We start from the raw sequence: 22909 nt of genomic DNA on the forward strand, positions 1-22909 counted from the left end.
AGGACCATTCCTCTCTTCACGTGTGATCAGAAACCTAGGTCCCGCCCCAGGGCCCTGTGTCATTCCCAGGGGGTGTTTTCCCTGCAAGAGGGCAGGCTCTTCACCACAGCCACAGAGCTGCGGAGGAAGCGAACCTGACGCGCTGAATGTCGAAAGCCAAGTAAGGGGATGCAGCCTGGCCTGAGAAACTTGATTGTTCAAAACCAGGCTCAGCTGACAAGTTTATTCAACCCCTAAACGTGGGTCCAAAGTGCCTCCCTCTACAAAACGTTATAGATGGTGCTAGAAACTGCTTAACACACACACACCTAACCACTGGCAGCCAGCTGCCAACACCCAGCAGCGAAGCACCGGCAGGCGGGGCAGCTCGCTTCAACGTCACCCGCCACATCCCCGGGGGCCCGTGCGTGGCGGAGCCCTCGGCCGCCTGGAGCCCCTGCTTTCCGGCACAACACTGTCGGCTGGAGGGGATCCCGGCGACACTGACCTTCAGGACGGGGCTCCCAGGACTTCTCAACGTGCCCCTGGGAGCACGAGCTACAGGAGACACGACTACCTTGTTGTCCTTCTTCCTCCAACGTGGATTCAAACCGCTTCTGAATGTCTCCCGCAGTCACGAAGGCCTTCGGAAAGCAGGAAGGTCTGCACCCTGGCGACTGTTCTCTTTATTTCTCGTTTCAACCACAAAAGGCACAGCTTATCCAGGACAAAGGGCCCCCTGGAGGTGGGGGGCAGCTTCCCTAGGGCCTCAGAAGCCCATGCGGGGCTTCTTCCAGCGTGGCTGAGAGCCGGAGCGGACGGCTGCCCGCTGCCGGGAGGGGGTGGCCTGGACACTGGAAGCCTGGGAGGAAAGCACAGAGGCAGCCCCCGGGGCGTCCCCTCGGAGCGGCAGCTCAGCCATGTAGTCCCGGAGCGTCTGCTGCCGCTCCGAGGGGACGCCCCGGGCCCACAGCTCCTGGGTGGACTCCTGGGAGGGCGGGGTCACTGGAGGCTGAGGCCTGGCCTCAGGGAGTGTCCGCTCTGGGCTGGGAGGGGGGCTGGCAGCGTCTGAGAGGTCTAAGCGGCCGCTGAGTGAGGAGAAGGTGCTGGACAGTTGAGTCCGGCGCTTGTGCCGCTTGGGCTGTTTGCTGGGCCCCGAGCTGCTGCCCCGCCGCCTCTCCCACCAGGCCGCCGCCTGGCCCTCCCAGGCTGCCTCTAAACGCTCGCTGAGCTCGTCCTCGGGGCCTGGCTCGGGGGCGGGGGCCCGCTCTTCTGTGGGGAGCAAGCCCAGGTCCCTCGGCTGCAGGAGACGCCCTTTGGCCATGGCCGCGCGGAGACCCTCTGGCGCTTTGCCCTCTGCCTTCTGGGGCTCAAAGCAGCCCAGCAGGCGGCGGTGGGAGAAGGTGGGTGCGGCCCACACGGGGGGAGCCGGGGGCACCTCCAGCAGGGCCTTCAGCCACTGGCTGCAGGAGGCAGTGGCCTGGGGGGTCCAGGAAGCAGCCGTGGGGGCAGGAGAATCAGGCCCGGGGTCTGCCCGGAGGTGGAGGCGCTGGTGGAAGACGTCTCCAGCCGCCGAAAGTTGGAAGAGCGACAGCACCGGTGTGGCAGCGGAGGGTGGGATGGCGGCGGCCAGACCTGGAGGTGGAAGGACCGTGACCCCACGGCCTGGTGCGGGTGCGGCTCCTCAAACCCACTCCCCTGCCCCAGCGCACCTATGGCTGGTGCTGTCAGACGTTCCCGCAGCCGCCACTGACTCTTGGGCTCCAGCAGGGGGAAGGCAGAGAGGGAGTCGCTCCTGGAAGGGAGAGACTGGGGGGGCCCTGCCAGCCGGGGTGTGGAGGCCCCCTCTCCTGGAGGAGGGACAGACAGATGAAGCCCTGCCCAGGCCGGCCCTGCCCGCCCTCCCGCCCACGCCGCCCCTCACCTGCGAGGTGCAGCAGCTGCAGCTCCCCACCCTGGCCCGCCAGCAGCAGCGGCCGCGGGAGGCCTGTGCGGGGTGGGGGTAGCAGCCGGGCCAGCAGGGGCGCGGAGGGGAGGCCGTGGTTCCACTTCAGCAGGGGCACCAAGGGGAGGCGCTCATCCACCAGGTAGAGCGAGAACTGGGGGCCCAGGAAGAAGACAGAGGGGACGTGACTGAGCAGTGGGAGAGAGGGACGGGACAGGTCCCCCTGGGTGGCCCCCTCCGGGGCCCCATGTGGCTCTCAGGGTAAGTCTCAGCACTCCGGGACCGGCCCTGACCACCTCTGCAGCTTCAGCTGCCCAGCCCGCACAGGAGGCAGCCCGGAGCAGGTGGCACCGTCCCGTCCTGATGGCCTTGCTGGGAGAAGGGCTCTCGAGAGAGGCTTTCACCCAGCCTCCCCCGACCTCACCTGACCCTGGCACATACGCCCGAGACACACCCACTAACACCCAGGGTCCTGAGGGGGCGGGGTGGAGCCAGACCTCCTCTCCCCTTCCGGACACGGGGGGACTGTCCAGCTCTGGCCACTGCCCCCACGCCCACGCCCTTCCCCAGCAGCTGTCCAGGAGCATCTCCAGTGACCGCCTGCGACGGTGCAGGACGGAGAGGAGGGGAAGGTGTCGCTCACCTGGGTGCAGATGAGGTGGAGCGTGGAGTGCAGACACTCGGGGCCGCACTCCCCCAGGTACTGGGTGAGCAGGACCCGCTCCCCTTTCTGGCATGATGCTTCTGCCCCTCCACGAAAAAGCAGCAGACCACAGCCCGGCGGGCCCTGGGGGACACGGCCAGGTCAGCCAGCCCACGGTCCGCCATCTGTGGTGCCACCTGCTGCAGCTGGCCCGGGGCTCGCTGGCCCTGCAGCTCATCACGCCCTCTCGGGGGAAGCCCCCCACCCCACCCCCACCAAGGACCCACTCTGCTCCCTCACCTGAGTGTCCACCATCTTCACGCCGGTGCGATCACCCACAGTCAGCACTCGAGGGTGGGCGGTGAAGTCTGCCCAACGCCAGGGAGAGGGGTCCCGGAACACAAGGGTCTCGGGGTCCTTGTAGATTTGCTGCAGCCTTGGGGAGACAGGCCAGCCATGGTGGGGAGACCGGCTGATGGGGGGAGGCTGGGGTGACCTGGCCTGGGGTCCAGGACATGGGCCAGGTTCTGCGGGAGCCGTTGGTTGGGGTGGAGGGTTTTTATGGGGAAGGGGCGTTACCCGTCCTGGGGAGTCCACAGACAGATGGCTCCGGAACGGCTGCAGATGGCCAGCTCTCCAGGCAGGTGAGGGCTACAGGGCACACACGTGATGAATGCCGGGCCACCCCCTTCTCCCACGCCCATCTCCACGCAGACCAGCCTCAGTGAGCCCCTCACCTGAGGCTGATCCCTGTGGCCCCCTTCTCGACCTGCCACACCTGGAGAGGGGCCGGCTGCCCCTGCTTACTGACCTTCCACAGGGCACAGTGGTAGTCAGAGCGGACGGCCAGCAGAGCTGAGGGATGGAGAGGGTCAGGGTCAGAGTCAGGCAACAGGTCAGTGAGTGGACGGGGGAGGTGTCTATGGGCCTTACCTTCTCCCTGCACAGTGCGGGTCACCACCTGCCGGACAGGTCCCCGGAGCCGGATATGGCCAGGGCCTCCGAGAACTCGGGGCTCACTGCCTGGGGTCAGGTTGACCTTCTGGAAGTCTGGGCATCTCGCTAAGGATAAGTTCATGCGTTACGGCCACTCAAGGCTCCCAACTTCCCACGTGTCCCTAGAGCATGCCCAGCGAGGGAGGATACACAGCCTGTCCAGGGCACCTCCTGCAGGGTAGACCAGCTGCCCAGCCCTGGGCGTCCTGCCGGGCACCCAGGCCAGCGCGCCCCCGGTGAAGGCGGCGTCCAGGAGCAGCTGCTCCCATCGCAGGGCCAGCTCCTCGTGCAGCAGCTCCCCCAGGAGGCTCGCCACCGACGTGCTGAGGATCGGGCCCCCAAGGATGGAGAACCGGCGCTGGCGGTGGCTGAGGTAAGCCCAGGGACAGCTGGGGGCGAGAGGAGGAGGGGCAGGCTGTGGGTGATGGGGAGGAGGGCTGGGTACCATCCCGAGGGAGGCCAGGTGTAGCAGGCGCACTCTTAGTCACCCTAGAACTTCTTCCTCTGGGAAACCAGCCCACTCCTGTGCTGCAGTCACATGATCCAGGCCCGGCCACGGGGATCGGCTCACGATGGGCGTGACACCCAAGCCAAGCCAAGCCGACCACACCGTTCCCGGGACTTCTGCTGGCGCCTCAGGAAGGACACTAGCCCTTTCCCTGGAATCATAAACCATCTTGCTGCCACTTGGAAACAGTCTGTCTAGGAATTAAGCCAAGCAGAGGCGAGAGGATGAGAAAATAAAGAGGTAGAGCCCTATTAACATCTGAACACCTGGATGCAGCCATGCCTGTAGTGCATGAACTTCCGTTCTTTTTTCCCTTACGTGGCTAGTGCAGCTGGGAGTTCTGTATGGGGCAGCGTGGCTCATGACTGCACGGCGGGTGTGGAAGCAATTTGATGGAAACCAGCATCCAGGCCCTGGTTCCCTCCACAGCCCCACCACCAGCTAGGCATACCCATCCCGTCCCTTCTCCCTAGCCACTTGCCCCCAGGGCTGGTGTCCACCGAGGTCCTGGAGTAGCCTCTTCACACTGACCACTGTCTTCTTCTTAGAGCGGCTCTGTGTGGAAAGGCCTCGTCAAGCTCACACGCCCTAGGGCTTACCCCGACGGGAAGTGGGGAGCCCCCTCTCCTGGCTGGCCAGGGGGTTACTCACCCGTGCTCCCTCCAGTTTGAAATTCTCCAGCATCAGCTTCCCCAGGGGTGCAAAGGCTATGTCCCCATGATCCCACAAGAACCGGCTGAGCTGCAGGAGGAAAGGAGGCCAGGTCACTAGGCACAGCCCCGGCCGCGTGGCACCGGCCGCCGTGGGGCCGCTTACCTGCTCAGTAACGTCCAGCACGGCTTGGGGCTGTCTACGGAACTGGTAACCTCCCCGGAAAAGCAGATCCTGGGCAGTCACGCCAGGGTCCCAGGGATCTGAGGGGAGAGTGAGGCTGTGGAAGGGCCCGGAAATGGAACCAGGTGTCCTAGGTGCCTGGAGGTGCCAAGAGCCCTGTAGGGCAGAATCAGCAGGGAGAGGAAAGGCCTCGCGCGGGAGCTGGGGGAGAGGAGCAGCGGGGAGCAGCTTGGGAGGGGGCCCCAAGGCCGAGATCCTTACCGGGACCAGGAGGCAGCAAGGGTAGCGGCCCAGGGGTGCCCGGCTCCCAGAGCAGGCCCTTGGCCACGTGCGGCGCCGCGTTCTGAGGAAACACAACCGGGGCCACAAGAGAACAGTGAGTGTGCGCCAGGCCAGGCGCTGTCACCCACTCGTCTTTTATTAACTCATTCAATCCTCCCAAGGCACCGGGCAAACTGGTACGACGGTCATCGTCACTTTAATGATGAGGAAAATGGAGGCACAGCGAGGCCGTCCCTTGTCCCAGGCAGCAGCCACTAAAGGGAAGGGCTGGGATTTGAACCCAGGCAGTCTGACTTCAGTCTGTGCTCTCGACCTCCAGGCTCTCGCAGGAGCCCCTGGCCTTTGAGTCTCACTTACACTCAGGAGACCCTGTGGTCACTTACTTGGGACGCCCACAGGCTGCTCCATCCCACTGCGGGGCTGGCCTGAGACAGCTCAGCTCCACACCTGGGGCTGGAAGAGCAGCAGGCAGGCGAGCAAGGCTCCCGCAGGGGCGGATCTGATGTAAGCCCTTCCTTGTCAAGGGAGTCCCTCCCGCCCAATGCCAGCGTCTCTTTTAAATTTCTCGCCCACTTGCCTCTACTGGGCGTAATCCTTAGCCAGCCTGTCTCCAAGTGGCAGCCAGATGGCTTAGGCTTCCGGGGAAAGAGCTGGCGTCCTTCGTTTCCCAGGAGATCTCCCCTCCCCTCCCCACCTCACCCCTACTGTAAGGTTTCGGCATCCTTTTGGTTTCGCTCAGAGCTGTTCTCACTTTGTAGTCTACTCACTTGTCTATTCTCACTCAACCTAACTCTGTTCCACGGGGCAGGGAGCGCATCTGACTTACTCACTCTAGATTCCCAGGGCCTGGTAAGGCACCTGGCACATATCAGGGGCTGTTCTGTGAGTATCTGTTGAACAAATAGAGGAAGAAAAGACGGGGGCCAACAGCTCCCGCTCAGTAAACCCTCTGCGGATGGCAGGGCATCCCAGGTCCCCAAAGGAGGGGATTCTGGCTCAGCCGGTGTCTTAGCAGATTTGTGCCAATGCCACACCCCCCTGCACTCCTGCCAACTGGTGTGAATGCTAGGATGGGGGGGCCAAGGGACAGCACCCACCCTGCAGCCACCAAGGCTCCCCTGCCATCCTCACCTCAGAACCTTGGGGCAGGGACTCCGGCAGGGTCAGCGCGTCTCTCCAGCTGCACATGAAGGACACGTCAGGGACGTCGCTCAGGCCAAGGGGGCCAGTCGTGAACAACGAGGGCGGGAGGGAGCTGGGGAAGTCCATCCCGGGAAACAGGAACCACCCGGCCTTCCTCAGACCGGAACCTGACAGCCACTTCCGGGGTTCCTGGAGGGTGAAGAGCGCCCCAAGAGGAGTACAGTTTCTCTGGGGAAGCAGATAACAAAGAATAGATGGCTATGTCGCCTAATGCCTGATAGTAATAAGTGCTACGGTAAAACCAACCAACCAGCCAGGAGGGAGGGGATGGCGGTGGCCGAGGGGTGTGGTCTTAGCATCGGTAAGAAGGTGGCGCTCGGCATACCCTGAGCTAATGACAAGGCCGCTGGGAAGAGGGTACAGCAAGTGCAGAAGTTCTGGGGCAGGAAGTGTGTGAGAAACAACGGGGCAGCCATGGACAGAACTAGGAGGTGAGTGACGGGCCGAAGTCAGGTGGCGAGGGGTCCGCTTCCAACATGCTCTTATGTATTACATTATAATTACACGTTCATAGACTACAGACCCCACACTCTACGCTACGCTCCCAAGACAAACTCAAGTTCCCCAAAGCCAGAGACGAGTCTTATCTGTCTGCCTTCCCACTGTCAAGTACAGTACCTTCCAAAAAAAGGAACTGTGTGTTGAATAATAGTAAACATGTCAAAGGGCTTTGATAAAGAATAAACAGCCGTATCATTCCTCTTTTTTATTACCTGCAAAAATAAGAGCAGTGCTCACTCACTGAGTGCCAGCATCTATCTGCCAGACACGGCACTACGTGTTTTATTCCTCTGCCCCGATTATGGAGTTCAGGAAACTGAGACTCGGGGAAGAGCAACTTGCCCGAGGCCAACAGCCTGATCCCTGCCCTGATTCAAAATCCAAGTTCTGAACCACTACTCTCCCGTGCACCCAGAAGCAAACACCAGCCTTGGAGTCTCAGTAAGCAAAAACTTTTCCCCTTGGAACTGCAGCTGAATTGTATCCATTCAGTTTGTAACCTCCGGACATCCATGTACCCTCGGCACCTGGCGAAGTGCCCACCACACAGTAAATGCCAGTAAATACTTGCCAACGGAATGAATGTGTGTTTCTTAGCGCACGTGTCACCTCGTTCTAATTGTGCCTATAGGTACAGCCTTATTTCTTCTTCGAGACTGCTCTCCAGGGGCAGGAACTGTATCTGACTCATTTCTGAGTTCCTGGCATCTGGCCGTTGCTGTCATTCTCTTCCGTAGCAAGAGACGACAGTGGCGGGAATGCGTCTTTTCACTGCAGGGCCCTTTCACACTATCTCTCCACTTAAAAGGATCACCATTGCCCTTCCTACCCACCTACAAGATCCTCCTCATCCTTCAGATTTTCAGTCAGGAAGCCTCTCCCAGTTCTCCCAATACTATCCCACAACACCCTGCATCCCTCCTCCAGAGCACGCATTGCAATGTGTGATTAGGTATTTAAAGGTAAAGCTATTTAATTCCAAACTGCTCTAAAAGTCCCCATGGGGAAGAGACTTCATCCCCCGTGCCTTGGGTACTTACTACGTGGTAACAATCAGTACATAAAAACTGAAGGAACAGGGCTTCCCTGGTGGCGCAGTGGTGAAGGGTCCACCTGCCAATGCAGGGGACACGCGTTCAAGCCCCGGTCCGGGAAGATCCCACATGCCATGGAGCAACTAAGCCCGTGCGCCACAACTACTGAAGCCCGTGCACCACAACTACTGAAACTCACACGCCTAGAGCCCGTGCTCCGCAACAGGAGAAGCCACCTCAATGAGAACCCCGCGCACCGCAACGAAGAGCAGCCCCCGCTCGCCACAACTAGAGAAAAACCCGCACGCAGCAACAAAGACCCAACGCAGCCAAAAATAAAATAAAAAAATAAATTAAAAAAAATTTTTCAACAAATGTTAGTCATTGTTCTTTTTTAAAAAATTTATTTATTTTATTTATTTATTTTTGGCTGCATTGGGTCTTCGTTGCTGTGCGCGGGCTTTCTCTAGTTGTGGCGAGCGGGGGTTGCGGTGCGCGGGCTTCTCATTGCGGTGGCTTCTCTTGTTGGGGAGCACGGGCTCTAGGCACGCGGGCTTCAGTAGTTGTGGCTCGCGGGCTCTAGAGTGCAGGCTCAGTAGTTGCGGAGCACTGACTTACTTGTTCCATGGCATGTGGGATCTTCCCGGCCCAGGACTTGAACCTGTGTCCCCTGCATTGGCAGGCGGATTCTTAATCACTGCGCCACCAGGGAAGCCCTAAAAATTTTTTTAAAAAACAAAAACTGAAGGAACAAATCCAGCAATGAACAAAGGAGAGGAAAAAGGAACCAAACAGCCTCAAACAAACGCAGGCAGGCTGACGGCGCTGGTGGAGCCCACGACCTCAGAGAAGCCCCGAGACAAGACAGCCTCGACTTCCCGCCCTCGCCCTGGGCTCTCCCGGCCCGTTTAGACCGCCAAGGCTGCAGAGTCAGTCGGGTCTGCATTCACGCCAGGCCGGGCACGACAAAAAGTGCGCCTGCAGTGGGATGGGAGAGGGGATCCGGGCGGCCCTTCCCCTCAGACATCTACTCGCCCACTCCCTCCCTATCCACCTCTTCCCACTCCACCTCCAGGCCCCAGAATTTCAACCGAACAACAATATCAGAGGTCTCGCATCAAGCGCCGTGCGCCAGACAGCTGTTGCTACCACGCTTTACATCGGTGGGATGCTCCCGACTCCATGAGCCAGCGGCTGCTAATAACCCACTTTGTAAAGCCTGGGCGACTTGTCCCAAAGCCACAAAGCTTAGGGCCCGTGGACTTGAGCAGAGGGACCTGCCTCTCCGTCCCGTCCGGGCGGCGCGCGCACTTACGTGGCCCCGGCCGTGCCGTGCTCGTCTGGGAAATGAACCTCTGCGTAATGCTCGCCTGACCCTCGTGCCACGAGGGAGCCCGAGAGTAACATAGACCTAGCTCCAGCGTCCGCGACAGGACCGCCCCACAGCGGCGTTTACCCGTCTCTTGGGCTGGGCCGGAAGTGCTCCCTGGAAGGCAGGAAGTCCCGCCTCCCATCCTGGCCTCGCGGGCGCTCCAGAGCGCCACCTCCCGGCAGGAGGGGGAATGCGAGTGCAGGCCGTGCTGTGGGCCGTAGAAATCAAATGCCTTCAAATCCCAATAGTGAAGTCCAGGTTGACGGGCTCGCGAACCTCACCTCTGCTTAACTAACTTCCTACTTTACAGGATTGTTGCATTAATTCACTCAACAAACACTGAGCACCTACTATAAGCCAGGCACTTTATTAGTCAGTAGGAATGCTACTGACTGTCTTTATATCCTGTGAAGCAGGCTTTCCACATAGGAGTACCGGTACTGCTGGGAACGCATGAGGCTTTCCCAGTAGTCAGGCAAATACAGCTTTAGGCACTGGTTCCCAGATTCTAGCATGCATCAGCATCACCTGGAGGATGTGTTAAAACAGAGTTTCTGATTCAGTGAGTCCGGGGTGGGACCTGATAATTTGTATTCCTGAGTTCCCAGGTGACGCTGATACTACTTGTCTGGGGGCCAAGCTTTAAGAGCTACTGTGCGATCATAAATAGTACCCTTATCCAGCCCAGTAGTTTTCAGACCTGAGCATGCATCAGAATCCCCTGGAGGACTTGTTATAACCATTTGCTGGGCCACACCCCCAGCGTTTTCTGGTTCAGTAGGTCTGGGATGTGATCCAAGAATTTGCATTTCTTTTTTTTTTTTATTCAACTTTTTTTCATTTAAATGAATTCCTCTTAGAATTCAGTCCCAGAAAAAAACATTCTCCTGACAAACTTTATGCTACTTCTTTTTTTTTAAGAATTCCACATATTACTTATTTTAAATTTAATTCCTTTTTTTAAAAATTTGAGTGAAATTGCTTTACAATCGTGTTAGTTTCTGCTGTACAATGAAGTGAATCAGCTATATGTGTACTTGTATCCTCTCCCTCTTGGACCTCCCTCCCACCCCCACCCCCATCCCACCCATCTAGGTCGTCACAGAGCACCGACCTGCACTCCCTGTGCTATATAGCAGGTTCCCACTAGCTATCTATTTTACACATGGTAGTGTATTTATGTCAAACCTAATCTCCCAATTCATCCCACCCTTCCCTTCCCCCCCAAAATTTGCATTTCTAATGAGTTTCCAGGGATGCTGATGCTGTTGGTCCAGGCACCACACTTTGAGAACTATTACTTTAAAGAGTCAATTTCCAAATTCTTGGCTTCCATCTATATAGATTTTATCTGGGAGGTGCTTGGCTTCGGAAGTTTCAAGCTTTTTTCTCCTCTGTGGACTGTTGCCTGAGATGAGTGCTGAACAAGGGGACTATTCCAAAAAGCAGAGTCCCTGCAGGAGAAAGTTCCCATAAGACTAAGAAAAGCAGGCTCAGTAAGAAGTAGCGATGGAAGGGTTCAGGAGAGGGGCTGTTTATATATTATATTTTTTCAATTCTTTATTTATTATTTTTATTATTTTTTTTGGCTGCGCGGTATGTGGGATCTTAGTTCCCCAACCAGGGATCGAACCCATGCCCCCTGTAGTGGAAGCAGAGTCTTCACCACTGGACCGCCGGGCAAGTCCCAGGGGCTCACAGTATTATGTTCGTTCATCTGAGTCCTGGTTACATGGCTCTGTGCCGTGTGTGAAAATTCATTGAATGATCCGTGCACTTTTCTGCGTGTATGTTATACTTCAGTAAAGAATCTTTTTTAAAAAGAAAAGGAAAAAAGAAGAAAACTGCTGGCTGTGACACTTGATATTACTGAGACTTCAACCTCTAGGTCAGCCTTCTCATCTACCTTAGATATAGAATCCAGAAGTCCCTCTACGAGGGCAGGGATTCTTCTGTCTGTGTTGGTCACTGACGTATCCCAAACAGCTAGAAGATGCTTCATGCATATTTGAATCAATGGAAGAGGGCATGAATGAGATGGCTCTTCTGAGAAAGTACCAACACATTTACTTAAATTGAAAAAGCCAAGTCAGACTGTTTCTGAGGAGAAGTAATTCCATGTTAGCTGAGTGCTTTGTCTATGAGAGAAAGCTTTGACGATTAAATCATTTGGAGAGTGTTTTTCATGAATGGAATAAGCTAAGTTTGCATCTCTGTGGTTTTGGTGAAAACATATTGGAAAGATGATTACAATATATAATAAACTAGAAATTGCACCTTTCGTAACTCCGTGTGACTAAACAATTGGGGGATACATAGTCTTTCAAAATTATTTTAGGGGTATGTATGCCAAAAATATTGAAGGCCTTTTATACTAGTTTCCTATTGCTGTTGTAACAAATTACCACAAACTTAGTGGCTTTAGACAACAAAACATCATACAGTTCTGGAGGTCAGAAGCCTGAAATGGGTGTCACTGGGCTAAAATCAGGGTGTCAGTAGGGCCGTGTTCCTTTCCGAAGGCTGTGGGGAGACTTCTTTTTTTTTTTTTTTTGGTGCCTCTTTCAGCTCTGAAAGCTGCCCACACACCTTGGCTCATGGCCCCCTTCCGTCTTCCAAGGCAGCAATGGCCAGTTGAATCTTTCTCACAAGGCCATCTCTCTGATTTTGACTCTTCGGTCTCTTTCTGGTTTAAGGACCCTTGTGATTACATTGGGCCCACCCAGAAAATCTCCCTCTCTTAAACTCGGCTGATTGGAAGCCTTAATTCCATCTGCAACCGTAATTTCCCCTTGCCATATGATGTAACATAGTCATAGGCTGAGGCGATCAGGATGTGGACATCTTGGGGGTACCGTTATTTTGCCTATCACATCACTATTCACATCACCCATCCAGCTTCTGCTCGGGGAGGCCAATTCCATTTCCTCCTTCCTTCTTCCCTTTCTATAAACAAGCTGTTAGGTTTCCTCTTGTTACTGATAATATACTTAACATGCAGTAAAGTGTACAAGTCTTAAGTGTACACTCATCAAGTTCTTACATACATATAAACCCACATAACAACCACCCAGATCAAGACAGAGAACATTTCCATCACTCCAGAAAATTCCCTGGTGCCACTTGTCAGTCAATACCTCCTTGAAGAAGTTACCATGATTCTGACTCATCACCACAGATTAATTTTGCCAGCTCCAGAACTTTATATAAATAGCATCATGTGGAAGATAGTCTTTTTAGTCTAGCTTCTTTCATTCAACATGCATATGTGATTGTGAGCACAAAGGTAGCTTGTTTATTTAAAAAAAATTATTACTGAGTAATAGTCCATTGTCTGAATATATTACCATTTGTTCGTGCAGTTTCCTGCTGGTGATGTTTCTACGTTTTGGTGACTCTGGTGACGTCTTTGTGGATTTGTGTAGCCCTCACTCCACTACTGAACACCTGCTATGCTATCCCTCTACTAGGTATAATTCTGCTCTCTAGGCTACACACAAAAGAAAAACCATAATTCCTGATGCCAATCCTTGAAACGTTTGGGAGTTTGAATCTATGCCGCTCCCCGCAGCTGCTCTTCCTGAGTCAAATGTTTCTGGTTCTACCAACTGCTCCGCCTACGCTTCTGTATCCACACTGCCCCAATACTGGCTAGTGTTCTCAGACCCAAAGGTAGCAATCAGCAGCAGCAGCAACAGTGACAAAGCTTACAGACTGTAAATTGAATAATTGGTTATGTTTTCCCATTCACTGGCTCCAAGACTGTTATCATTTCCAACCCCTTCAAGCAACTGTGTTGCATCGTAGCAGGCCATATGTAAATTGTCTTCATCCCTAACTTCATTTTATTTTTGTTCTCTCTCCTTCATCCCTAGTCCCTCATCTTAAAGAATTGCTGTCTTGCGATATTTTTAGGAACCAACCCAAAATCCCTTCTGGAAAAAAAAAAAAAATTGGGGGGTGGATGGGTGGACAGGGTACCAAATGAGTAATTTTAGCTAGAGCACACATGGAGCACTTACAGTTGGTTTCAGGAAGGCCTACGGTGAACAGTTTTTAAATGTAGGTCCTAAAGATTCTGTGGGGCTGCTGCAATTGAAAACACCTTCATTTATCGAAAGATGACCGACTTACCGCCTCCCCCCACCCCTCCGCCCCCGCCAGGCTCAATTAAGCAGCTGGGGGCAGGCTGGCATGATGTGGCGTGATTTGGGAGGCATCCTAGGATGGGAGCAGGGGTGAGGTGCTGAACTTGGGTCCCCAGACCCCTCCCCTGGTCTTCGTCTCCCCAATACCAGGCAAGGGCCCAGAAGAAGCTAATGGGAGTGCCCAGTGCCCCATCCCCACCTCACACCTGAAGCCCCGCCCCCCGGAGGTAGGATGTTGGCCAGGCGGCCACTCAGTCCACATCCAACGGTTTGAGAGACTGGCCTTCCCATTGGCTGGGCACACTGTCGGCCACAGCTTTATGGGCTCTCATTGGCTAGGAGCGAGATAGGAGGCGGAGCTCTCCATGCACTGTCTGTTGTGCCACGTGCTCCCCAAGCGCGAGCTCACTTTCGCCTGTAAAAGGGTCCGGGTGGCGTGAGATCGTGCCCACTGTCCTCTCGGGTCCTCGCATCCGGCCATGGCTTCACAGGCCAGCACAGCCCTGGGCACGGATGCCGGTGCCCGCAGGAAGCCCCGCCTGGCGGCGTCATTGCAGATTAGCCCCGGGACCAGCCCCAGGAGGCCTTCGGCCAGCCTGGGCCAAGACCCCAGGGAGACCACGCCCGCTCCCAACTCGGACGACGACGCCGAGCAGGGCGGGCAGTTCCAGGCCTCAGCGACGGGGCATGGTGGGCCCGGGTTGGGGGCCCGTGTCTGGGAACTGGGGGCAGCCCGGGCACAGGAAGACTCGAGGGGAAGGATGGGGAGGTCCCAAAGGGTCTCCTTTCCGTCCGCAGGGCCCGCCGGGGAATTCCTGACGGCAGCCAGACAGCTGGGCCTACAGATCAAAGACCCGCCACCGGGCCGGGCCGTGGCCTTGCTTACTCAGTGCGCGGCCACTCTGGGAGTCTCCCTGACCTTCCGAGAGGACCAAACAGCAGGTGAGGCCCAGGGGGCTGGGACGGCCGAGGAGGACTGTGAGTTGGGCCTGAGCCTGGGGCCCGAGGGTAGGCCCTGCTGTGAGCAGCGTGGTGCCAGGAGCACCAGGTACATCAGATTTCTAACTGGCAGGTCATGGCCACATCTGAAGCTTGGGTTGGTTAAAGGACCTGCCTCAAGCTACCCCAGCCTTTCAGCAGGCTTTTTTTTTTTTTTTTTTTTTTTTGCGGTACGCGGGCCTCCCACTGTTGTGGCCTCTCCCCTTGCGGAGCACAGGTTCCGGACGCGCAGGCTCAGCGGCCATGGCTCACAGGCTCCGCCGCTCCATGGCATGCGGGATCTTCCCAGACCAGGGCACGAACCTGTGTCCCCTGCATCGGCAGGCAGACTCTCAACCACTGCGCCACCAGGGAAGCCCCAGCAGGCTTTTTTGAGGGCCAGTTACACACAGAGTTGCCATGCCAGCACTGGAGAGGAGATACCTGAGTGAGGGCCAGCCCCAGAGTCAAAGACATTATCAAACACAGCTTGATGATGGCAACACTGCAAAGAGATGTAATCATTACAATCCTCCCCCTGCCCTCCCCAAGAACAAATACACCAGGTCCTAAATTCAGATTCCCAACTTTAAGCCAGTACATTCCCTGCTTCTCATGAGGCAGCAAGAGAATCATCCCTTAAGCTTTTGGGAGCATTTGTCAAACCTTCTAGGAGAACCCCAACGGACCAGCTCAAAAAGAGATAATGTGTTAAAAATCTACCCGGGGGCTTCCCTGGTGGCGCAGTGGTTAAGAATCTGCCTGCCAATGTAGGGGACACGGGTTCGAGCCCTGGTCTGGGAAGATCCCACATGCCGCGGAGCAACTAAGCCCGTGAGCCACAACTACTGAGCCTGCGCGTCTGGAGCCTGTGCTCCACAACGGGAGAGGCCATGACAGTGAGAGGCCCGCGCACCGCAATGAAGAGTGGCCTCCGCTTGCCACAACTAGAGAAAGCCCTCGCACAGAAACAAAGACCCAACACAGCCAAAAAAAAAAAAAAAAAACTACCCGGGATTTGTTTTAATCAGGTATGGTAAGACAGCAGACGTGAGAATGATTGCCATGAAGGAAAAAGTAAATACAGATCCCTAGAAACAGGAGGCACAGCTTGCCATGCCGGACCATGTGGGAAAGGATGGGGGTGGTCCGGAGGTAGAGGAGAGGGGAGAGCACAACCCACAGCCTTTATTGGGGTCTTCTTGGGACAGAACGGTTGAGGCAGGGTAGGAATGCAGAGTAAGTGTAAGATCAAGGAAGGCAAGACAGTAAGTTTAGGGCTTAGGGGTTGGTTCCTAGTTGTCTAGTACCTGGCCTGGGAGGTGATTTAGGGTATGGGGAGTGTTGGCTTGTGTGACGGTTTGATGGTTGGGGTGTGAGCTCTGGATTGGTTGGTTTCCATATGAAAGGGTGTGCTTGCAGGGGACTCATTTGCTATGTCCAGGAATTAGCTAGCCCTGGGAGGGTCGGTCTCTCCAGGATCAAATCCCCAAATGCCAGAGCATCAGGAATACAGAAGTAAGGAAATCGATTCAACAGCAATGATGCTAGCTAACATTCATGAGTTCTGGATGATGGGCCAGGTGTTGTTTGAAGGCCTTCAGACAGTAACTCCTTGCGTCCTCACAAGTATTCCTCGAGGGGGCACAATACCGTTGCCCCCACTTTACACACGGGGAGACAGGCCAGAGAGGCTGTAGCCGCGAGGGGGCAGTCTGCTTTCAGAGCCTGTGCTGAACCACTGGGTAGTATTGCCCCTCCCTTCTGCCTAAGGTCCCCCTTTCCACTGTTCACATGCATAGGCGTATTTTCAGTCATTTTTTATTTTGGTAAAATTTCAAAGAATAGTATAAAAGAACTGCCATAAACTCTTCACCCAGTTTCTGCAGTTCACATTTGCCCCACTTACTTTGTGTATGTCTCTCTCTCCGTCCCTTCTATATATTTATATATAAATATCCACATTAATTTGTCGTGCACAATCTGAACACTGACTTACTGCTCCTTAAATGCTTCAGCATATGTTTCCTAAGAACAAGGATGCCGTCTTCTATGATGGCAGGTTCAATGGTCGAATTCTGGAAGTTGAACATTGATATGATCCTATTAGCTAATTACCATTCACATTCAATTTTTGCCACTGGTCACAGTAATGGCCATTTTTTCCCAACCCAGCATGACCTATCACATTAGCTCTTACACCTCTTTAATCTCCTTTCACCTGAAACAATTCCTCCGAGTGTCTCTGGCTTCAGGACATTGATGTTTTTGCAAAGGGCCGGTTGTTCTGTAGAAATTGCGTTCACTTGGGTCTGTTTCCTCAGGATTGGGTTCAGGTGATGCATACCCGGCAGGAGCGCCTGTAGGAACCTCGTGGCCCTGGCTGTGCATCCCACCAGCAGACCTGAGACCTGTTTGGCCTACCCCTGGGATGTCAGCTGGGAGGGCCTGACTAGGGTGGCGTCTGCCAGGTGTCTTCACTTCCCCCTGGGTGCGTCATCAGTCGTCCGAGGGGGGTATCTCCAGATGATGTGGCTATCCTGTTCCCCAGAACACCGTCACCTCGTGGTTCTAGCAGCCTTTGATGATTGTTGCCAGATTTAATTGTCACCCCGCTGGCTGCCGTGGATTCCTGATGCTAGCCTCCCTTACTACTACTAGTTGGCATTTTTGATGCCCTTTTAAAGTAGGTGAATCTCTGTGCTAGGGAGGGGTACTGAAATGTGGGTTCTCTTCTAAAAGGGAGATCTTTGGGCAACCAGTTTAGCAGCAGGTACCAGCAAATACCACGAATGGAAGTAAATTTATGCCCTTTGACCAAGTGATCCCAGTTCTAGGATTTTTCACCTGTCTCTGTTGTGTCGTAAGTAACACCTGAAGTGGTAGTGTTTGGAAGATGACCCTTTCAAATGTAGAAAAGAAATAGAGCTATGTGTTTGGGGGAAGACAGGGGCCCTTCATCCTGGGAACAGTGTAGCCCTGGATGTGGGTCCTGGTGCCACCTGGGCACGCTACCTGCCCTTTGTGTGCCCCCTCTGTGAAGTGGGGTCATAGGGACCTATTTCAGAGAGGCTAGTGAGCATTCTGAGTAGCCATGGCCTGGGTGGAGGTCAGCAGGCCTGTCTCCTTGTCATTCTTGTCCTCCTCACTGGCAGGTGTCATGGCCCTCCTAGAAAGGGCCCATGATGCGGGTAAGGTGCCTGGTGCTACTTCTCAGCCCCTCCTTCCCCAGACCCCTGCTTGCCCACCTCTGTGTCCGTGGAGCTGGATGGGGTGGTCTGCGCTGCGGGCACCGCCTACAGTAAGCCAGAGGCCAAGCAGCAGGCAGCTCTGGCTGCCCTCCACTACATCCAGCATCGGCTGGAGAGCCCAGGTACAGGGGCAGGTGACCCAGGGCCCTGAGCCCCCGTGGGGGCGGGTGCATGTGTGTGGGGAGGGGTGAGTCGCTGCGGAGACCATCTGGGCATCAGGACCCGGCCAGCAGGGAGCTGGGCGGGGGAGGGTGGGGCGGGCGGTGTGAGCTGACCAGGCCCTAACGTCCTTTGAAGGATGTTAGCAGTCCTTGGGGACAGGGACTGCTGGGGGCAGCCCAGGAACTTTCAGCTTCTGGAGGATGACCCCCCCCCCCCACACACACACACTGCTTGCCAGTGGGACTTCTGGGATTCCTGAAGGGCACAGGACAGGAGGGCAGACCCCAGCACCTACGGTAGCCCGCCCCTTGTCTGTCTTCCAGAGACCCCAAAGACCCCCATCTGGCCTCCACTCGCCACCCTGAGCATCGGTAGGTGGGCCCCCATTGACCTGGCCCCTGGCACGGGAGGGGTGTGGCCTGTGGGGCCCCCCACCTCCGCCCTCTCCCTCACCCGCAGAGAACATCCTGACCCACGAGCAGCGCTGCGCGGCCGTGGTCAGCGTTGGCTTTGACCGCCTGGTGGACGCGAGCTCACAGTACTGGGCCTGCAAGGGGACTGTGGCCGCAGTCATCCTGGAGAGAGGTAGGGCTGGCCCTGCCCCTCACCTCGGAAGGCCCCTGGGCCTCTCGCCTCAGTCTAGTCACCTCTGCCCCCTTCCCTGCAGAGGTCCCAGGCTCCCAGGGCCACGCCAAGGAGATCTACCAGCTGGTGGCGCTGGGCACCGGCAGTGGCAGCTGTGCCAGGTGGCTGGACTTCTCGGGCCGACAGCTCCACGACTGCCACGGGCTGGTGGTGGCCCGCCGGGCCCTGCTGAGGTGAGGGGTCGGGGGGACCCTCTGCGGCCGCCCCGGGTGGGCCGGGCCGCCCCAGCTGCCGCTCCGTCCGCCCCCAGGTTCCTGTTCCGGCAGCTCCTGCTGGCCACGCAGGGGGGCCCCAAGGGCAAGGAACGGTCTGTGGTGGTCCCCCAGCCGGGGTCTTGGCCCCCCTTCGCCCTCAAACCCGGGATCTTCCTGCACCTGTACGTCAGCAACACCCCCAGGGGAGCTGCCCACGACATCGAGTATGTGGCGCGCCCGGGGAGGGCCGTGTGGGCGGGGGTGGGGAGAGCGGCCCTGAGCCCCGCGTCCTCTGCAGCCTCCCGTCGCAAGGCCTCCCGCACAGCTGCCCGCTCCATCTGCAGGCCCACATCCAGGGGCAGCTGAAGCCCGTGTGCTACGTGGCCCCTGCGCTCCGCGACACCCACGTGGGCTGCCTCTCGGCCAGCGACAAGCTGGCACGCTGGGCCGTGCTGGGGCTGGGTGGTGCGCTGCTGGCGCACTTCCTGCCCCCCGTCTACGCCAGCAGCCTGGTCCTGGGTGAGGCCCGAGGGCGGGAGGGCTGAGGCGGGCTGGGGCGGGGGTGGGGGGGATGGGGGGTGCGGGGGTTGGGGAGCGTGGCGGAGACTCAGGTCTCGTCCTGGGCCCTCTGCCCCCACAGCCGACCCCTGCCAGAACACCCCGGCCCTGGGCAGGGCCATCCACACCCGGCCCGACCTCGACGGGGCCTTGGGGCCGTGCCTGCCGCCCCCCTACACCCGGACCATGCTGCACCTGTTTGCGGGGCCCTCGGTGGCCCCCTCCGACCTCCCCTCCAACACCTGCCAGGGCCTGAGCCTCAACTGGAGCCTGGGGGACCCTGACGTCGAGGTGGTGGATGTGGCCACCGGGCGTGTGAAGGCCGAGTGAGCGGGGCCCGGGGTGGGGGGCGGCGGGAGGGGCGCCTGGCGGTGGGGGTCCCCGCTCCCTGCCCGTGGGGAAAGAGAGCACATCTAGCCGCCAGCCTCTTACCGGTAATGTGACCCACCCCGTGACGCCCCCCGCCCCCCGCCCCGGATGGTCACGGCGTGGAGGTGGTGTGAGGGGCGTGGAGTAGGCCTGTTAGTGTTGTCCTCCCTTGCCCTCCCCCGACGTTCGGTCCCTTTCTCTCCATCCCCAGCGCTGCCCTGGGGCCTCCCTCCCGCCTCTGCAAGGCTGCCTTTCTCTGGGCCTTCCGCCAGGCTGCCCGCGCTCTCGGGAAGTCCCACCTCCTGGCCTTGAAGACCTACGAGGCAGCCAAGGTCAGCCGCTTCCCTGCCCCGCAGCCCCCTTTCTCCTGCACCCCCAGCAGGCACCCTCTCTCCACCGTCTCATCTCCCGCCCTAGGCTGGGCCCTACCAGGAGGCTCGCCAGCAGCTGTCTCTCCTCCTGGACCAGCAGGGCCTGGGGGCCTGGCCCTCGAAACCACTGGTGGGCAAGTTCAGAAACTGAAACAGACGTCCGGGCCGAGGTCCCTGAGCCCAGGCGGAGCCTGCCGGAGGAGGGCCATTTCTGGGCGGGGGCATGGGGGCACAGGGTGAAGCTGGGGGTGGAGGGAGGGCCTGGCGTGCTGGAGAGGTGGGGCGGCTGCATATTCGGGCTCGCATAAAGAAGCTGTTTCTGGTGGTTCTGTGTATTGTCGGCTTTCTGGCGAGGAAGAGGGGAGCCGTAGCCCCTCGGTTTGTGAAGGGAGAAGCCCCCGCGGTGGCCGGGGCTCGGCTGGAGCCTCCTCACAGAACCACTGCATCGTCGCCCAGCCTGCGCGCCTGGGGGCGGCCGTGTGGTGTCTCGGGCGGCGGGTGTGGGAGCCTGTCCTCCCTGGTCTCCTTCCTTTCCCAGGGCTCGCCCGGCAGGGCGGGGGGAGAAGGGTGGCACCTGGCCAGAGGAGGCAGCCACGAGGCCCGTAGAGCCAGCTGGGTCGGGCCAGCCGCTGCCGGGAAGGGTGGCTTTGGGAGGAGAGGCGGGCCCCGGGCGGGCGGCAGCCCCAGCTCCTGCCCTCCGCGTCCTCTGGGTTCCCGCGAGTGGATGGGGCAGCGCTGGGCGCCAGCAGGAGGCTCACGCAGAGCTGAGCCCAGGCTTTCTCCGGCCGCCCCAGCTGGCGCACCAGCTGAGGCTGTGACCGGCCCGAGCCCCTGTGCCCGCTGGATGGGGGCTGCCTAGCCTGCCTCTCAGGCCAGGTGGGCGGGTCTCCTTCCTTCTCCTCGGGAGACTGCAGTAAGTCTGTGGGGACTCCCGGGCCCTCCAAGGACCTTAGGTGTGGAGGGAAGATGCTGTACACTTCACACGTGCACACACGCACACGTGCACACACACCCACGCACGGGTCTGCAGGCCTGGGCGCCACCCCAGCCTGGGCAGGGCCTGTTGAGCAGGAGTACAGGCAGCTTCGAAGTCTGGGGACCTGGGGCCAGGGGGGCTTGAGGACCACACCAGCCCCCAGCCCCACACCCCGTGGCCGGACGCTCCCTGCTCCCTCAGCAGTTTCAGGGTTCAAAACTACAGACTGCTCTCCCGGGTGGGCTGGGAAGCTGGGCCAGGCCGGAGCAGATGGTGGAGCCCTGGGATAGCATCCCCTCCCACCAAGCCACCTCCCGGCTGGCCCCGGGTGTGTGTGGCCTCGGCTGCTGCTTAACCTCCGTGCACTTGGGTCGACTCGTCTGGAGAAACAACTGGAAGGCCAGCCCAGGTGGCCTGTTCTCCTCCAGCCCATCTGGCCTCAGGCTGGGCTTTCCCTCTGCCTGTCCGCTGGGCCCATGCTCCCTCCCTTTCAACCAGTGCCGCTGTCCACGAGTGGACGTGGGAGGGATGTGGTGGCAGAGGAAATAGCTGACAGGCTAGAGGCTCTGGAGGCCCTGCACCCGAGGCTTTACAGATGCTGTCCTATCGGAGAGGTAGACGCTATCGCTGCCCCCATTTACTGGGGAGAAAACTCCGAAGGTGAAGTTGGGTAAGCTCCAGAAGAGCATGCGGGGTCAGGATGGAGCTGCGGTTCCTGTCCAGGCACCTGACTTCCAAGCCCCTCAATCCCACTCACCGCCTGGGCTGCCACTGGAGTTGCTTCTGTGACCTTGGACAGAACCCCCGACCTCTTTTATAACATGACTGGACCGCATGGCTCCAGGAGCTCCCTCCTGGCTCCGACCATCGCTCCTCAGCTCTTTCCTAACGGCCACGAGGGTGAGAGATGCAGCCTTTGCCACTGAGAGAAAGAGCTGCGGGCTGGCGGGCTTGGGAGAGGGCAGGAAAGGGGCTGGGGGAGGTGGGAGTAGCTGCCAAAGGCGGGACAGGTGTCCAGGAATGCGCATGTGCAAAGGAAGGGCAGAGGGAAGTTTGGACCCGGATGGAGGGTCTCCAGAGCCAGGTAAGCGCTGATTTTTTTTTTCTTCTTCTTTAACTGAGAAAACAGCGAGGTTATTTACCCGTGTTGTTATTTAAAAGGAAACAAACTTAGGCGAGCTTTGAAATAATTATTTCTCATGGTTATTTTTTTCAAGGATGGGGAGGATTTTTAAAACAGCCAAGCCTATTAATTAGCACATTTATTATACATTTTTCCCCCTGGAGAGCATTTAAATTGATTTCCTTTTTGTCCTGTGATGGTGACTACAACCAGATCCAGAAATATACCAGCCATTCCAAATGGCAGTTCTATGCAACGAGCCTTTTGATATTCATTAATCACATAATTAGTGGGTAAACAAGTTATTCAGAATGACATTAACTCTGCTGTGTTCTGCCCAGTAAGTAATATTTGTCCCCATGTTGCATAAATCTGCCTGGCCAATCCTCCCCTCCCAAGACAGTCCCTATTACACAATGTTCGCTCAGTTCCTTTGACTCAGCTTATTTATGATTGCAGGGTGATGATGAAGGCTGCTTCTGAAAGGAGAGCCTGTTAATGTCTTCTTGGCCCGATCCCCTCTGAGTGAAGTTTTGCCAACAGCATATTTGAGCAGGGAGGTGACGTAACCCAGCCGGACACAGCTCAAATGCCGCTTCCTCCACGACGCCTTTGCCATCAGGCCCACCTTCCCTTCCCTGCAGCTCCAAGCTCCGGGGCTCTGCCCTGGACCCCGGCACTGTGCTGCCCCTCCCCGTGTGTGGTCTTCACCGCTGAGCACAGGTGTGGACCCAGCGGCCGAGGGGCTACTCCACCTTTCCAAGCCTCAGTTTCCCCACCTGGGAAATCGGTCACAAACGCGTGGCCTGCAGGGTCATGGTGGGATGAACTGAGAAG

The 22909-nt window shown here is 57.5% G+C and overlaps 2 protein-coding genes across 8 annotated transcripts; one reads left to right on the forward strand and one right to left on the reverse strand.

Annotated features, from left to right (window-relative positions):
- Window positions 1-170: 170 nt before the first annotated feature.
- On the reverse strand, window positions 171-9386 carry TAF1C (TATA-box binding protein associated factor, RNA polymerase I subunit C). Of its 7 annotated transcripts, none has more exons than XM_060084698.1 (15): window positions 9241-9386; window positions 6319-6367; window positions 5167-5248; window positions 4888-4985; window positions 4723-4812; window positions 4553-4626; window positions 3714-3952; window positions 3501-3617; window positions 3305-3422; window positions 3147-3218; window positions 2868-3003; window positions 2568-2711; window positions 1904-2078; window positions 1692-1829; window positions 192-1614 (listed from the first exon to the last, which is right to left on the reverse strand). In XM_060084698.1, the coding sequence occupies exons 1-15, from the start codon at window positions 9330-9332 to the stop codon at window positions 749-751; spliced, it is 2490 nt and encodes an 829-aa protein (XP_059940681.1). In that variant the 5' UTR covers window positions 9333-9386; the 3' UTR covers window positions 192-748. The 7 variants fall into 7 exon arrangements, with proteins under 7 accessions (XP_059940677.1, XP_059940678.1, XP_059940681.1 ...); XM_060084699.1 differs by having other exon boundaries at window positions 6319-6519; window positions 9241-9324; XM_060084697.1 differs by having other exon boundaries at window positions 2868-3218; window positions 3379-3422.
- Window positions 9387-13924: 4538 nt separating this feature from the next.
- On the forward strand, window positions 13925-20124 carry ADAD2 (adenosine deaminase domain containing 2). Its single transcript, XM_060085115.1, has 10 exons — window positions 13925-14387; window positions 17656-17796; window positions 18160-18207; window positions 18296-18421; window positions 18504-18654; window positions 18732-18899; window positions 18974-19194; window positions 19316-19559; window positions 19814-19934; window positions 20020-20124. Exons 1-10 carry the CDS (start codon window positions 13925-13927, stop codon window positions 20122-20124), a joined length of 1788 nt encoding a protein of 595 aa, XP_059941098.1.
- The last annotated feature ends 2785 nt before the right edge of the window (window positions 20125-22909 follow it).

Source organism: Mesoplodon densirostris, chromosome 19 (assembly GCF_025265405.1).
Source record: "Mesoplodon densirostris isolate mMesDen1 chromosome 19, mMesDen1 primary haplotype, whole genome shotgun sequence".
NCBI classification, from domain to species: Eukaryota; Metazoa; Chordata; class Mammalia; order Artiodactyla; family Ziphiidae; genus Mesoplodon; species Mesoplodon densirostris.